Source organism: Panthera uncia, chromosome X (assembly GCF_023721935.1).
Source record: "Panthera uncia isolate 11264 chromosome X, Puncia_PCG_1.0, whole genome shotgun sequence".
NCBI classification, from domain to species: domain Eukaryota; kingdom Metazoa; phylum Chordata; class Mammalia; order Carnivora; family Felidae; genus Panthera; species Panthera uncia.
The window spans coordinates 110,192,839-110,210,357 of NC_064817.1; the positions used below are offsets into that span (position 1 = coordinate 110,192,839).

At 45.7% G+C, this 17,519-nt stretch overlaps 1 protein-coding gene across 1 annotated transcript in view; it reads left to right on the forward strand.

Annotated features, from left to right (window-relative positions):
• The window catches only part of F9 (coagulation factor IX), a 31,717-nt gene extending 15,065 nt beyond the window's left edge, over positions 1-16,652 (forward strand). The window contains exons 5-8 of the mRNA XM_049644374.1: positions 3,262-3,390; positions 5,950-6,188; positions 14,912-15,026; positions 15,683-16,652. Of these exons, the coding sequence (XP_049500331.1) occupies positions 3,262-3,390; positions 5,950-6,188; positions 14,912-15,026; positions 15,683-16,230 (1,031 nt within the window). The 3' untranslated portion in view covers positions 16,231-16,652. The remainder of the gene's footprint in view (positions 1-3,261; positions 3,391-5,949; positions 6,189-14,911; positions 15,027-15,682) is intronic.
• The last annotated feature ends 867 nt before the right edge of the window (positions 16,653-17,519 follow it).

Genomic DNA, 17,519 nt, shown 5'->3' on the forward strand with positions numbered 1-17,519 from the left:
TGAGTCCTTTATCTGAGAGCAAAAGACTGCCAATTGGACAGCACCACTCCCCACTGCACATACAACCCAAGCCATGAAGAAAAATGGCAGATGAGGAAAACGGTAGACAGGTCTAATCACTTAGCCAAGGACACAGAAGGAGAATTGGGAAAACCACACAGAGTTCATTCATTCCCGTTGTGCGGGGCCCGAACCAAACTAGGCCACAGCACCTACCACCTACCTCTGTTGACTTACCCCAATGTCATATTGACTGAACACTTTCTACAGGTGGTATTTGACTTGGCTGAACACTTTAGTATTGCTTTGTAGCAACAAAATGATAGCCAAAAACATGAAAAGGGCCAGGGATGTAATCACCACAAGTGAGGAGAAAGGTCTTTGAAAACTAAATACAAAGGACCAAGTGCCATCTTTTTGGATCATGCATTTAGTGGATTATTGGCAGCAAAGGTTAAAGCTCAAGCTGGTTCCTTTGCCTCCCTGGCAACAGCTGATTTGCCTCCCCTTAATTCCTGTTTAGGCTCCACACCCAATGTGGAGCCCAACACAGGGCTTGAACTCATGACCCTGAAATCAAGACCCGAGCTGAGATCGAGAGTCAGACACTCAACCGACTGAGCCACCCAGGCGCCCCTGCCTCCCCTTAATTCCTTAAGTGTCAGGAAGGAACACGAGCAAATTATTACGTTAACCTATGCTAGCCATGTAAAATAAATTTGAAAATTTACATCTGTCACTCAAGAATCCATAATATACTCCAAAACCATATAGTCATTCTACTAGACTGGATTCTTCCAGAAAAAAAAAAAAAAGACTCTGTGACTCAAGCTTACTTATTAGGGTGTGCAATCCTAGAGAACAAGAGTAAGGGACGGGGGGTGGGGGGGTGAGGCAGGGAGGAAAGGAGAACCAATAATAGAAAGGGTCATCCCTCCTCATCTGCAACTGATTACTGGATCTCTTGGGACTGTTTTCCAAGGAGCCACAGAACTGGCCTCGGCCTAGTCCATCTGAGAGGGGAGAAGATGGGAGTTTGCCCATCAGCACCTGTCTCCCAGTGGTCAAAAGTTTAGTCGAGGGGGTGTTAACTCCCCCCACATCTCCAGGCTGTACGTGCTGGGGCACCTGGAGAGGTCATACAGCATCCCGTGCCTCGGCCTCAACAGGGAAGAGCCGAGGTAAGAGGGAGAGGCCCGTAGTGCAGCTATGAGCCCAGGCAATTCAAGGCTGCACCCGTGTGAGGTCAGGGGAAGTCAAGGCAGAGCTGACGGCCTCAGTGCTGGGAAAGGACACCCATGAGGCTGAGAGGAAGGAAGGTGGTACACAGGAGGCGTCTAGTATAGTCCCTCGCCTTCAAACTTTCCAGGGTCTAACTGTACCCACAAGTGAGCGTTTCTGTTGTACATGGCTGAGCAGGTAGGGAAGGGGGAAGGGATCTCCTAGTCAGCGTGTTCCTGGGCTGCTCTAGAGACAGAAGTAGGCCCAAGGGCAGAGCCCGCGTGTCTGAACTCAGCGGGTTTCGGATAGCCAGCCCTGAACCATGCTACTTCCGGTGGTCGAGATCGCATAAAAGAAACCAAGGGAAAGCGCAGTAATTAAAAAATACCGACTAAAATGGCAGGAATAAGCCAAAGATACCCGAAATCAGCGTGAATGTGAAGTGGGGTTAATGGCAGATTTTCAGGCTGGAGTGAAAAATAGAATTGTATGCTGTTGACAAGAGAGGTACCTAAAATAAAATTACACCAGGAGGCTAAAATACAGGGATATAAAAAGATTTTTAGGTAAACGCTAACAAAAAGAAGCCGGTGAAGCAATCTTAATCTCACACAAAATAGAATCCAAGACAAAAAGCATTGTAAGAAACAAAGAACAACACTTCCTATGAATAAGGGAGACTGTACAGGAAAGTCAAGAGAATGCGGGCCACCAGAACGCACATCCTTGCCAACACATAATGTCTTTGGCATGGAGCCACCTTAAGGGACCCAATTTCATTCTCCTGTGTTAATATATACCCACCTTGGCCAGCTTCAAGTGTGCTCAGATAAATTGGATTCTATTAAAACCATGAACTCCTATTCAGCAAAACACACTGAGACAAAAACGCAAGTCAGAGTGGGAGAAGAAACCTGCATTACGTACGTCTAAGAACTGGAACTCTCACACACCGATGGTGGGAATTTAAATTTGCACATTTTAGAAAACTCACTTGGCAGTGTCTACCAAACCTGAACAGATGATCCAATAACTGTGCTCATAGGTATACATCCAGTGTTCGTGCGCATATTACCAAAAGATACGTATAAGCACATTCATTACGGCATTATACGTAAGGGGCAAAAACTGGAAACCCGACTCGAATATTCATCAACAGTAAAACGGATGAAGATAGTAATATTCGCGCGATGGAATACGACACAGCATGTCGATGAACTGCTGTACAAAGAACACGGATGAATCTCACAAAGTATTAAATGAAAAGACACAGAGGAGGGCACACTGCGAGCTTCTACTGATACAAAGTTCACGAACAGGCAAAATTCACTGTTAGAATTTGGGGGGGATGGCGCCTTTGGAAAGGAGGAATGGTGCAGTAGAAGGCGGCATTAGGAGAGCTTCTGAGATGTGGATCGCGTCCTATGCATTGGTCCGTTGGGTGTTTAAACCGGTGGACACACTTTGTGAAAATTCACCACGAGGTTTTGGGGATTTCTCTGAATGTAGACTATACTCTAATAAACAGGTTTTTTTTTTTTTTTAATTTTTTTCTTTTTTTTTTAACGTTTTATTTATTTTTGAGACAGGGAGAGACAGAGCATGAACAGGCAGGGGAGGGTCAGAGAGAGGGCGACACAGAATCCGAAACAGGCTCCAGGCTCTGAGCTGTCAGCACAGAGCCCGACACGGGGCTCGAACTCACGGACCGCGAGATCATGACCTGAGCCGAAGTCGGCCGCCCAACCGACTGAGCCACCCAGGCGCCCCAACAGGTTTTTTTTTTTAATTGCAGTCCAAGATTTAGTGGAAGCAGAATATCCAAACCTTCAGTTTTATGCCAAATCAAATATATTGCTGCCCTTTTGATGCCTTATTAAGAATTTTATCTTGCTTTCTACACTTAGCTCGAGGCTCCCAAGCTTCTCTCCATGAATGCCCCCTGCTTAGATCTGACCTTCACATGAGTGAGTAGTTTCATGTACTTTTTAGAAATGCATGTGAACTGACGCTATTACTTTTGATGTGGCTTTCTTTCAGATGTAACGTGCAACATTAAGAATGGCAGGTGCAAGCAGTTTTGTAAATTGGATGCTGATAACAAGGTGGTTTGTTCCTGTACTACCGGATACCAACTTGCGGAGGACCAAAAGTCCTGTGAACCAGCAGGTCAAAATCTAAATAAGTGTTGTTGTCGTCTGTAAGCTAGGGGGATGCATTCTCCAAATCTCTATTTGAACCTTCAGCATTTTAACTGGCCTATGTACTTTTATAATCTCTACTTGTTTCTTTTTTTAAATAATTCTGGTGTTTTGTTAATTGTAGGTGGACTCTTTTCCTGATATATTTTTTAATGTTCACTTTTATTTGTGGGAGAGGGAGAGAGAGAGTGCGCGCACGCATGAGTGGGGGGTGGGGGGGGAGGTGAAGAGAGAAGTGGGGACCGAGAGATCTGAACCTGGCTCCACGCTGACAGCAGAGAGCCCGATGTGGGGGCCTGAACTCACAAACCGTGAGATCATGACCTGAGCCGAGGTCTGACGCTCAACCGACTGAGCCACCCAGGCTCCCCTCTCCTTTGAGATCACAGAAGAGATTAGTAGCTGGGACAACTTTCCAAATTGCATAGTCATTTTAAATAGAAATTCTATGACTGTATTCAGTCTGAATTCTTCACTGTGCCCACTTTTTTCCTGACTTTTATATCATGAAGCAATCAATTTATATGATTTCTATAGATCTGTAATTAACCAAGTCAAATTAATATAGTAATCCCAGACCACAAAAAGGTACACAAATGATGGACCGATAGGCTCCTAGCACAGGGAACGGGGAATGTAACACGGGACTCTGCCAGGGTGTGGCTGGCTTACTCTGAGAAAGTCATTTCCCATCCTCGGGTCTCGAGCGGAGTTTACGCGCTTGACATCAGCATGGTTCTGACGACCATCTGTTTCAAGTTGTGCCAGGCTGACTCACACGGTCCATCTCCACAGCAGTGAACAAAACAATGTTTCCCAGTCATGTCGACTGGGCCACCACACTGACAGCTGACTGGTGGTACTCAGAACATCTCCACTCCACGCTCGTATTGCTATCCTCTGAACATGAAAGCAAGAGGAACTTTGATTAAAGAAAAAATAAAAAAAAAGTAGGCTCCGCAGGATCAGTTATAGTTGATAAATGAGGGGCCTTTTTGAAGCAAACTAGATATAATTTCTTTTGCATTTTCAAAGCCTGATATTAAATTGGTACATTAAATCATGCACCAATCCTCTGTAACTGGGTTCGATACCTATCTCACCAAAGCACCCGGCAGAGGAAATTAAAGAAACGACCAGAAGCCAAGGGTATACATGCTGTTGCAACTAAAACGAAGGGCATCTCTAATGCTTCACGGACCTACCTACCTGTCTTCTGCCTGGTTCTTCACATACAGTGCTTCACAGCTAGCTCACCTCCAGAGGAGAGTATCTCTATGTTTTAACCTTCAAATCTGAAGTCGTTTTAAAAATAAAATGATTTATATTCAGGGGAAAAAAAAAGCCTTCAAAATCTAACTTCCAGTGTAGACAGATGGCATAGTAGCTAAACCCTCATAAGCCCTTCCACGTTAGAAGGAAAAAGAGAATTGAGAACCACCTCTTACTATTCAGTGTTATATTTGATTATAGCCTTATCTTTAGCAAAGTAGGCCAAACCTAAAATGAGCTTTTCTGCCTTTCAATAGCAATGGTCCTTTTTCTCCAGCCATTGTTGATTTATATTTATACATAAGTATTTTGAACTAATTTCCTGTTTTCCCAACCACATGCTGTCTTCATGATACTTTGCTACAGCTGGTTGCTATAGAAATGTCTGTTATAAGGAATGTGGCTAGAAGGAACGTGAGAAATGAAAATCAAATGTGAGGTGACTTTGCTTGACTACAGATTTCCATTCTGGTTGTCCCCAACGTATCAGTACATGATTTCCTGTCTTTAGGAAATAAACTGACCCAAGGTAAAAGGGTGGCTAGGTCCCAGGTGGATGTGGCTGCGATAATCATATTAGCAATTTCTTTGGTTAAAGTTTTTTTGTTTTTTTTTCAGTTTAAGTCATCTCTACACCCATTGTGGGCTCAAGCTCATGACCCCGAGATCAAGGGTCACATGCCCTTCTGACTGAGCCAGGCAGGTGCCCCAGCAATTTATTTGGTTAATGCTTAACCAAGCCAGATAATTAAATCATGATTTCTTCCCAGCAGATCCTTAAATCCACCTTGGAGTCTAGAAGGCATTCTAGTCTACAAAAGAAATCCTGGTTCACAAAAAGCAGCGGAGGTCCCAAGTACCTAATTCTAAAGTTAAAGTTCCATGGCACCACTCAGAATTCGATTTAGGGACAGGCCTTGGGACGGAGACTTTTTAGAAAAGAAACACAACAGAAAGTCATGAGACTTTATAAAACTCTCACAAAATTGGATTCTGGAACACCTATTCTATTTCCGTAAAGATGATGGATTCCTGAGCCAAATGTTCTTTTCATGAAGGGTTTGAAAACTTTCCATGAAAATAATGCAATTAACCTTTTAGTTTGAGACTATATTCATTGATTAGATTTTTTAAATATTGATGGGCCTGCTTCTCAGAAGTGACAAGGATGGGCCTCATTCTCGATTTCTGTAATACACGCTCTGCTTGCCAATGAGAAATATCAGAACACTAATTTTTTTTTCCATTTTTCTAGTGCCATTTCCATGCGGAAGAGTTTCCGTCCCACACATTTCTACGACGCACACCCGCGCTGAAACGCTTTTTCTCAATACGGACTATGAAAATTCCACTACGGACTACGAAAATTCCACTACGGACTATGAAAACTCTACCGAAGCTGAAAAAAATGTGGATAACGTCACCCAACCATTGAACGACTTGACTCGAATTGTTGGTGGAAAAACCGCCAAACCAGGTCAATTCCCTTGGCAGGTACTCTATATTAATGGTGTGTCACAACTGGAGCCCAGAGGGCAAGGGACAGGCCAGGTGGGGGCTCACGTTAGGACACCAGACAGGTCTACTGGGGTGAGGGAAGCATTTGGGCAAGTTTCAGCGCTAAGCAATATGAAGAAGCCCTCACTGGTGGGGAGCTGGTGAATGCGAAGTCCAGGGACAGCTACCACACAAGGTCAAGGAGAGTCCGACATCATGGAAATAGCATAGCAGCATTCCAGACATGCAACAAGGTCTGGGAGTGAGGTCGTGCGCCTTGGGGTTCAGGGTGCTACTTCCGCTCGTGGGAGAAGTGGCGAGAGAAAGTCTCTAGGTCTAGAGACACTGATTTCGAAGGCATTTTTAAAAGGACTGACGTAGGAAGGAGTAAGGCAAGAACTGAGTTACTGGAACTAGGGTATGTGACAGGGGCTTGGTCGAAGCCTCAAAGTGTGCCAGCATCAGAATCACATGAAAACTTGTTAGCAGTTTTCTGTGCCAGCACAGAATCACCTGTGCACATTTCCGGGGCAACGTCCAAGAGCTAGATTTGTAGCAAAACTTGCAATTGACCCTACAGCTAAAGCCTAAGTGATTCCATCTGAGACAAGAAGTAGCCCCACCCCCACCCCCTCCACCCCACCCCAGAAGCAAGGAGCCAGGCTGGCCCTTACATAAAGTTGTGCTGTCCAATAACATAACTACTAACCACATGTAGCTATTGAACTCTAAACACCATTAAGTAAAATTAAAAATTCATCTCAGTCACAACTGCCACATTTCAAGTGCACTACAGCCACACGTGGCTGGACTGTACTGGACAGCACAGATACAGACCATTTCCATCGTTATGGAAAGTTCTATCGGACATGGCTTATAATAGTCTAAAAACTCCCTAGTAGCCACAATCATATGCTTCTGTGGCTATCTCAAGGATGCTTCACTCCAAAATATTTTCTCTGCTGAGGTTGGAACTTTTGCCATCAGGAACCAGTAGCTTCAAAGACTTTTCAATCATCAAACCGGTTAACAGTTTAAGCCACGATCATGTAATCATCCCAGGTTTAACACCCCTGGAGTTTTCTAAGACTATGTACCTATTCAGGATTCTTCAGCATTTTCCAATATGATGGGTGTAATATATTGAACATATACCTGGGAGGCAGGTATTGGACAGACATTGCAGACGATGGTACTGAACGGTGGTGGACCATCACGACCAAGACTATGTTTTCTGTTCTTTTACCTTGGCTTTGCTTTTAAGAATATCTGTTGGACTTGATCTTACAGTCAATAAAATACACCGCATGTTCCTTTACGCCCCCGCTACCCCCAATTTAGGCCTCCTACCAGTATCTCTTCCCTCATCCACTCCTTTACCGTCCTTCATGACTCTTCATAAGACTGACCTTCTACATTGGCCTTTCCTTGAACAGCCCCTATTGGATCCAGCAACTCTAATCATGCTTTCATTCTATTTCATGTCCATGGATCTAAATCTATCTAATGTTACTATTTGTGCTCTTGTGCATTCTCTTTCTCAATACGTATCCAACTTCCAGGGATAGGCGGTTGGAACAAAAGACCCTACTTTATAATAATGATCTTCCTTGGGGTTGTGGGACATAAGGCCGTCCCTAGGCTGGAGGATACACAAACCCAGGGGTGTTTTGTTAGTGCCAAGATGACTATTCTTTTTTTTTTTTCAATTTTTTTAATGATTGTTTATTTTTGAGAGAGACAGAGAGTGAGTGGGGGAGAGGCAGAGAGAGAGAGAGGGAGACACAGAATCCAAAGCAGCCTCCAGGCTCTGAGCTATCAGCAAAGAGCCCAACACGGGGCTCAAACCCACGACCTGTGACATCATGACCTGAGCTGAAGTTAGACACTTAACCGGCTGAGCCACCCAGGTGCCCCCCAAGGTGACAATTTTTAAAAAAAAAAAAAAAAAAAAAAGATTTTCAAAAAAGGATAAAAAAATATGTCTCAGGATGCACACATTGTGAGTGAGCTTAGCATTGTCCCCTTGTCAACCCAGAAGTGAAACAGCCAAACACGTTTAAATAAGAGCTGGGGGGGGGGGGGGAACACAGTGTCAATTTAGTCACATAATCTCTCCATTCTCCACCCACCCCCTTAAACCAGATGCTTGCCAATATTTTATCAATGCAAGTCTTTCCTAATAGAAATTTTAGTTGCTCTCGCTATTTTTTTTTCTTTTAAGCAGAACAAACTATTAGATGATGGCTGTGAGGAACAAGGTAGGATACACATCATCTCAAATCTTTTCATACCCTCCTCATTGCACACTTACATAGTTAGTATACCTGTTGACTCTTTCCTATCAAGCCTAGCTAAGCTCATCTGGAAAGTTCAAGATCACTCATGCACATGGTCACTCCCTATGTCATCCATATGAAGTAGGACTGCAGACCGGAGAGGCACAAAGCACTAAGTTTCAGTCTTTTCCAAAGGTGAAAAACTGAGCTACTCTGCAGCATAGCCGAAGAAGGCCCCAAAACCCCCCTGCGTTGGTTCCTTTTCACCCGAGAGCACTCTCGCCACACCCACCTCCACCCAGTTTCTTACAAAAGGCTACCGGTTTTCAAAACCAGGAGGTAAACTGAGGGTCCAAAAAGTCACTTGCAGACAAAGACCAAGCAGGAAATGCAACCAATCGGACTCTCTCGTGTGCGGACGCGCCAGCTCCACGGCGCGGCTAATCTGCAAGGTGGAAACGCTTGACTTGCTTGCACGCAAGACCGCAAACACACCTGCTGCAGCCGAGGCATCAGGAGAAAGCAAGCAACAGCTGGGGTTTCAGTGGCCACAACAGATCTAGGGCTCTGAGATACGAAACGGTTTCGCGATCTCACCTAGACAGGATTCAACATTCCCATGCTTCAGAAAAGGGGGCTGGGGGAGATACAAACGACCACTTGGGTGAACGCATGGCACAAAGAAGAACGTAGGGAGGTCGCTTTCATCTGGAGTAATGAATGGCGGGAACAAGCTGGAAAGGTTTCGTTGGCTAAGGAAAAGGTTTAAGCTGGCGGTCGGCAAGAGCTAAGGGGCCACAGAGGAAAGGGGAAGACGGCTTTTTCTTTGAGGGCTTACGGGTGAATCTCCCAGGCAGGCAGGCAGATTCTGACGCTGGGTTAAGAAAGCCCTTTCCAACCAGTGTCGGTGCCGTGGGCTGAGCAGCTCTGGGAGGAAACGTCGGTTGAACAAATGTTTGTTGAATTGTCAACTGGAAGAGCTGTTCCGTCGCTGGGGACGGCCCCGGCCTGCTAAACCGGCGGGGAGAGCGTTGAGGGCCTTGGCTCGCCCGGTGGGGGGATTAGAGCAGGACAGGGGACCGCTGCCACCCCATCCAGGCTTGAGACCCTAAGAGGTGAGCTTCACCTTCCCCGTAGCTCATGCGGGGGCCGCGTCGGGTTCTTACCTTTATTTGAGGGCTTTCACTTCAGCTTCCGAGCGAGAGGCGAAGCTGCACGGAACGTGCCCTCTGCGCCTGGCGCTTCCCAGAAGCCCCTCCGGCTCCGGCGGCGCAGCCAGCCCCGCCCCCACCCAAGGCCAATGGCGCAGACTGAGTGCGGGACCTCTAAACTCGCTGCGGTGGGAGACGCGAGGCCGTGAGCTCGGAGAGGAAGCTAGAGGGTCAAGTGCATTATATGGGAACAGAAAGGATGTTTCCTAGCGTCACTGTATCCTTAGAGTGGAGAACTAAAACAAGACTCCAATTTCCTACAGCTGCAGAGGGAAGCCATGAAAACCTTTGAACGTTAGAGAAAAAAGGGGAAATACTACGAGATCACCTTCATCAACAGCTTAAAAGAGAGATTTGAGAGAAAGCAACACTGCGTTTCTGCTTTCTAAAGCTTTACTTTGGTTTGGGTCCCACGCCCTTGACCCTGTCAGCCAAGTCTGAGCCCGAGCAAAATTGCCCCAAGAGCTCCTCCCACCTCTTCCCCTTTGGGCCTTGAATGTGAAGTACCTGGTCTATTTCCTGTTTTATCATGGGCCTCAGCTCTGTAGTAGTCATATTTATTCCCTTTTTTAAAGATCATTTATTTATTTTGAGAGAGAGAGCAAGATGGGGAGGGGAAGAGAGAGAGAGACAGGGAGAGAGAGAATCCCAAGCAGGCTCTGTGCTGTCAGTGCTCAGAGCCCCGGAGGGCTCCAACTCATGAACTGAGATGATGACCTGAGCCGAAACCAAGAGTCTGTCGCCCAACCGACTGAGCCACCCAGGCACCCGAGCCATATTTATTCGACATTTAATAATTGGGAAATCTTTCTACCAAACTGAAAAAAAATGGAATACAGTGGGCACCAAGTGACCTTTGTATTAGGTTGTCTCATATGCAATTGCCAATATTCAACCGTTTCAACCAGCAAAATGTCTTAGAAACACTCTGTCTTTTCTTTCTTCTGCTCTTGGCCTAAACGATCTTTAAACCGTCTTTGCATTTTCCCCAGTCTCGGCTTTCCTCAGCTTAACCTGAAGCTTTCCTTAAAGGTACCCGAGCTCTTGACCTGTGCAGCTACCTACACGCACCCAATGCTTTCCATTTGATTAGGACACACGCCCGTGACAGCATGCAGTTACCATATGCATGAATCAGAGCTTTCTCTTTCTTTCTTTCTTTCTTTTTTTTTTTTTTATTGGAAGAGGGGAGGGTTGGGGAAAAGGTTTCAGAAGAAGGTCCTAAGACTATAGACATATCTTCACCTGGAAAAAGTAACCCTCTAGTTTTCCTAGCTCAAGTGTCAATTAAGAGAAATAAGACGATGACATATGTAATCTCACCTGGCCCCACAAAACTATTTTAGACAGAACATTTAGACTATTATTCTGTGTATGTGTATTTTGTGGCTGGAGGTGGGGGTGTTGGGCGTGCCTCTGTGCATGTGTCACAAAGAGAGAAAACAGGCTCCTCGTAGGATTGGACAAACATGAAAATGTTTGACAGATCAGAACTTGGATGCTTTGCTCAGAGCACATGCTCTCCCATTTTCCCCTTCATTTGCCAAAGGGATGTCTTACTAGAACTTGTCCTTGGCCAAGCAGACAGCTCATCCCCAAATAGCTCATATTTAGATAGCTGTGATCCTGAGGTAGCCAAGTGAACATTCCAAAACCAATGTAATATCTTTAAATGCAAATATATTTTAGGGCTTTTTCTTGGCAAAGATATTTGCTAAAATTTTTAATACCAATCAGCGATTGGCAAAAAAGAAAAAAAAAGAAGAAGAAGAAGAAGAAAGAAAGAAAGAAAAAGGAAAAGAACTCCAGTTACTAGACAGGTGTCTTCAGATGTGACCATTCAGATCCGTGTAGGACAGTGTTGCCCAAATTTGCTTAGTGATAAAATATCCCTTGGGGTCAGGGCCAGCTTCATGAGCTTGTGACCAGTGTACTTGCGCGGGGCCTTGCTTTTGGAAAGGTCCTGAATTTGGAGTTTAATGCTTTGTATTTTGTAACTTAAGTCTGATGAGACAGTGGAGCAGCCCTGCGCTGAGAACTTGGAACCTCTCCCCACCTCCCGGGGATGGATTCTTGACCCTCCCACTCCCTGTCCCCCCTGCCCAGTGACCACTGCCACCCCTCAACCCGTGGCACGCTGGCACACTTCCGTCCTCGTCTCCAACAGCTACCATTGTCACCCTCCTCTTGCACAGGCGCAGGGAGGCTTGAGGTTGGGTGCACGCATTCTATGCCATTTGGGGACGGGTCAGGGCCACAGAGCATCTGAGGGCCAGATGTTTGTCACAGCACATTTGGAGGGTGAATGGTGGGAGCAAGCTTCTCGCCCACCTCCATTCCAGGTACCGAGCACATCCTGGCATGGAAGCTGTAATCCCTTGGGAATCCCCCCTCCGCTGCTGGTCGCTGCAGTGGGCCAGTGAGAAGGGAAGATTGACTTATCTTCCCTTGGGGCTGGTGGGAGAGGGGACCTGATGGCCAGGGACATTCGTGCTTGCATGCTAAATCACAGGGTGTGGCTCCTGGGCACCCATTAGTATCTGCACTCTCCCAACAAATATCCCCCACACCTGAGAAAGCGTGACATTAAGTAATAAACTAAAAACACCATGATAGCTCTCAAGAGACCACAGAAGAAAGAGAAGAGTTTTGTATGTTAGTGTTTTCAATGGCATGTTTTTTCCTGGTCTTTGAACAAGGGGCCCCACATTTTCATTTTGCACTGAGCCCCACAAATTATGTAGTCAGCTCTAGGGTGAACTGAGCACTTAAAAAAATGTTTTTAATGTTTATTTATTTTTGAGAGAGAGAGAGAGAGAGTGAGAGAGTGTGAGCAGGAGAGGGGCAGAGAGAAAGGGAGGCAGAATCCGAAGCAGGCTCCAGGCTCTGAGCTGTCAGCACAGAGCCCAACGCGGGGCTCGAACTCACAAACCGGGAGATCATGACCTGAGCCGAAGTCGGACGCTCAACCGACTGAGCCACCCAGGGGCCCCTGAGCACTTTTAAAATAAAATAAATTCTGCATTTTACAAACATCCCAGGTGATTCTACTGCAACTGGCCCACTAACCCCACTTGGAGACATACTGTGTGCTTAGGAGCTTCGATTACGAAGCCAGGCAGACTAGGGTTTATATCCCAGCTTCACCACTAACTAACCTAAGTAACCTTAGGGGAGTGAGGTCATCTGTAAATGGATATGTTAATATCACTCCATAAAGTGTTGTTTTAAACGGACGTAAAACACTTAGCACAATGATTCGTCCACAGGAAGCGATCGATAAATGTTCAAAAAAATTAAGGAGACGGTTAAGTCTGAGTGGTGGCTACACTGGTGTTTATTATATTATTCTGTGAGTTTTCCTATATTTTACAACTTTTCAAAATAAAAAGCAACAGCTAGGCCTGCCTGGGTGGCTCTGTCTGTTGAGCGTCCCACCCTTGATTTCGGCTCAGGTCATGGATCCAGCCCCACGTCAGGCTCCACGCTGAGTGTGGAACCTGTTTGAGATTCTCTCTCTCCCTCTGTCCGTCTCCCCTCACTGAGCTCAGTCAGTTGATCCACCAACTCTTGATTTCGGCTTCAGGTCATCATCTCATGGTTCATGAGTTTGAGTCCTGCGTTGAGCCCCGCCGAGCCCTGTGTTGGGCTCCAGGCCTGCAGTGTGGAGCCTGCCTGGGATTCTCTCTCATTCCCTCTCTCTCTGCCCCTCCCCCACTCATCCATGCGCTCTCTTTCTCTCTCTCAAAATGAATAAATTTAAAATAAAATAAATGTTTAAAAAGCAACAGCTAGAATGAGAGAGAAAGCTAAAATATGGTAAAAGGGGTCAGAGGCTTGCAGTGGGTCAGCCCCATAGGTCTCTGGGGGGGGAGGCCAATGCTTCAGTGTCTAGGACTTAGTAGGTGTTCAGTAAATTGAATTCGGGACAAAAAGAATCTTCACTAGAACATGCGCCAAGGACCTTCTCAGACTCCCACTTAAGGGGACTGACCACTCTCTTTCTCTAGTCTAGAAACGGATTTATGCCTGGGACAAGGCGTGCTTTAGGAAAAAGGGCAGGAGTTCATAGGAGTTACTCAGCAACTTGCACAAGGTTTTCCAAATGTTCAGTGCGCCCTCTAGTGTCTGTACTGCTCAGCTTTTTTTTTTTTTTTTTTTTTTCCTGAGCAGGTGGCTCAGGGTGCAATGGAAGTGAAATTTTTCAAGTTGATCTAGATATTGAGGTGGTAAAAACATTCATTGTCCACTCTGATTATACAATAAACGTACAGATGAAAGAATGGATCGGCCTCTTGTCTAATAACGCCCAGGCTCAAACCAGGCACCCAAACACCTCTGTCCACTTTGCCCAAGCACAGCTAAGTAGACCTTTTCAGGACAGAGGCAGCTTGCATATCTAGCCAAGGGGTGTGGAATATGGCTAGGGGGACAAGGGAAGGAGTGCATGTGTCCTGCTGTGTCTCACTGCCTGGATGGCTGTAAGCACTGCCCTTATGGAGCCCAGTGGTCTCAATTCATACTTAAAGAGACCTCACAGAGGGGCGCCCGGGTGGCTCAGTCGGTTAAGCGTCCAACTTCATCTCAGGTCATGATCTCGCGGTTGGTACGTTGGAGCCCCACGTTGGGCTCTGTGCAGACAGCTCGCAGCCTGGAGCCTGCTTCGGATTCTGTGTCTCCTCCCTCTCTGCCCCTCCCCTGCTCACACTCTGTTCTGTCTCTCTCTCTCAAAAATAAACATTAAAAAAAAAAAAAAGGACCTCATGGAAATATCAGTAGTTTTTCTCTTGCAAACCACCCTCTAGCAAGAGTTCCTCACGCAGGGACAGAAGACCCAATAACAACAATGGATCTGGAGGAGTCAAGTCAGCGCATCTCTGAATTTACCTGCCATATCCCCATGAAACGATGTGTGTGCCATCAGAGCATCTGACTCACCTGGAAAAGGCATCCAAGGGCCACAAATCACTGAAGCTGTTCCCTCATATTTGCCTCGTCTAGAGCTCCCCCTGGCTCTCATTGCACATTCTCTTTGAGACCGTTGCAGAAATGGCTTTTTTGATCGTGCTCTGGAAACACTCATCTGCAAAGCTGACACTTTCCAGAAACGCTCCAGTTCTGCCAGCACCTAGAATCCAACGTTTTGCCCACTCCTATAAACAGCACCTGAATTTATTTTGTTCTAGATCAAGCACATGATGTAGTGAGTTTCACAATTTTGTTTCCACAGGTCCTTTTGAAAGGGAAAATTGATGCATTCTGTGGAGGTTCCATCATCAATGAAAAATGGGTGGTAACCGCAGCCCACTGTATTAATCCGGATGTTAAAATTACTGTTGTTGCAGGTAAATGAACAAAACAGGATAGCAATCTGTGGTATCACTGTATGCGGCATCGTACTTTCCTAAGGTCTAAGAAGAGCTTTCCTAAATAAGTTGGGCTAGTGCTAGAGGAGACACATTTCCAGAACCCAACTTGTTGCATCCACCAAGCCCCCCACTGTTCCTTGGGTGTGCCTATGTTAGCGCCCGCCTCACAGGGGTAGAATTATTTATTGAGGTGTGCATTTCTCCAGCTCACTGAGCCTCCCCAAAAGTCACATCATATCACTCATCTTGGAGCCTGTATGTAGCGAGCCTTCAGCTAACATCTGAACGAATGAGCAAATGAATATATTATCTGTGCTCAAACAGGGGGTCAAAATACTTGAAAGTAGGAGGGTCTAGGATAATTCGTGACACGCAGATTCCTGATCATCCGTGAACGATGTAAGAGTTGTATCAGCCTGGGTCAACTAACAAGCCCACGATGGTCCTGAATGGGTTCTGGGTCTGGAAAGTATGCATCGGCCCTCGTTACGTGTTACCAAAATCCTAACGATGTAAGATTGGGATCTTTGACACTTGGCTACCAGTGAATTCAGTGATGCCGAAAATCTTGGAAAATCTGCTTCTTTACGGGAGAGACTATTTGTGATTGAAGAGAAATTTCTTTTCCGTAGGTGAACATAACACCGAGGAGACGGAATATACAGAGCAAAAGCGAAACGTGATTCGCACTATTCTTCACCACAGCTACAATGCATCTGTTAATAAGTACAGCCATGACATTGCCCTTCTGGAACTGGACGAGCCCTTAACGCTAAACAGCTACGTAACACCTATTTGCGTTGCTGACAGGGAATACACGAACACCTTCCTCAAATTTGGATATGGCTACGTGAGTGGCTGGGGGAAAGTCTTCAACAAAGGGCGACAGGCCACCATTCTTCAGTACCTTAAAGTCCCCCTTGTTGACCGAGCCACATGCCTTAGGTCCACCAAGTTCACCATCTATAATAACATGTTCTGTGCTGGCTTCCATGAGGGAGGTAAAGATTCGTGCCAGGGAGATAGCGGGGGACCCCATGTTACCGAAGTGGAAGGCATTAATTTCTTAACTGGAATTATTAGCTGGGGTGAAGAGTGTGCAATGAAAGGAAAATATGGAATATATACCAAGGTGTCCCGGTATGTCAACTGGATTAAAGAAAAGACAAAACTCACTTAAAGTAAAATGTATTTCCAAGGTTGACATACTGGGGGTTGAAAATGGTCAGGGTCCTTTACTAACGAATCACTTTCCTATCTCTTTAGATTTGACTGTATACATTCTATGACTACTGCTCTCTCTCTTTATGGGGAGAAATCTAACTAGAATTCCTATTTTACTAGAGTAAGTCAATGAGAAAATGTAATCGCTAGGGGGACCTGGGCGGCTCAGTCGGTTAAGCCTCCGACTCCGGCTCAGGTCATGATCTCATGGTTCACAAGTTCAAGACCCATGTTGGGCTGCATGCTGACAGCTCAGAGCCTGGAGCCTGCTTTGAGTTCTGTGTCTCCCTCTTTCTCTGCCCCTCTGCTGCTCATGCTCTCTTTCTCTCTCTCAAAAATAAACATTAAAAAAGTGTCTCTCTCTCTCTCTCTCAAAAATAAATATTAAAAATTTTTTTAAAAAAAGAAAATGTAATCACTACAGAAATATACTTTGATGGGAAATTGTGACCATCTCTACAGGGTCCAACACTTGACAACATTGTAAAGTTAAGTTCTTCATCCTCCATTGGGGCAACTCTCTGATTCTCCACCTGGGCAGCATTCCATGTTCCAGAGCATTCTTACCTCTCCCACCAAAACATCACAACTTATTAGATCTGTATCCAGGATATTTGGTCTAGTTCGTGATAAGGCCAGCGCCACACTCATGAAGGAAGAACACAGGAGCAGGTGACAGGGTGAAACTCACCAGAAACACCGTTCCTTTTCTGTACCCTTATTCCCGCTTCCTTTATCTCTTCCATTTCCTAATCCCCAAATCAGCCCCCTCCCTTTCTCCTTTTCCCTACATGGGCATTAAAGGAGGGAAGGGCCACATCATTCTGTGTGACCGCTGTCCACGGTTACACATGTCTATCAAACCCAGACTTGCTTTCGGTTTGGTCTTTGACTTGCTTTTCAGAGCAAAGGGATGACGTAAGGGGCCTGAGGAGCTTGAGGGGAAGGATCCTCTGAGAGAGTCGTGTTATTAAAATACATGCATCATGGAAGGAATGGCCCACCAGAATAGTTCTCTAAGAGCTTGCAGTTGAGTTGTGATGGAGGTAACTGAGAATGGTGACATCCACTCAGGTGTCTCGTCTCCCACCTGAAAAAAATGTTAACAGAAAGAGAATGGTCAGCGTGCAATCTAGATCTAGTACAGTCTTCAAGGAAGAATTCACCAACGTGTCTCCAATATCGTCCGAGGCTAAGGAAGAAGTTGCCCTAGACCAGAGAACATAAGCATCATGGGTCCTAAAC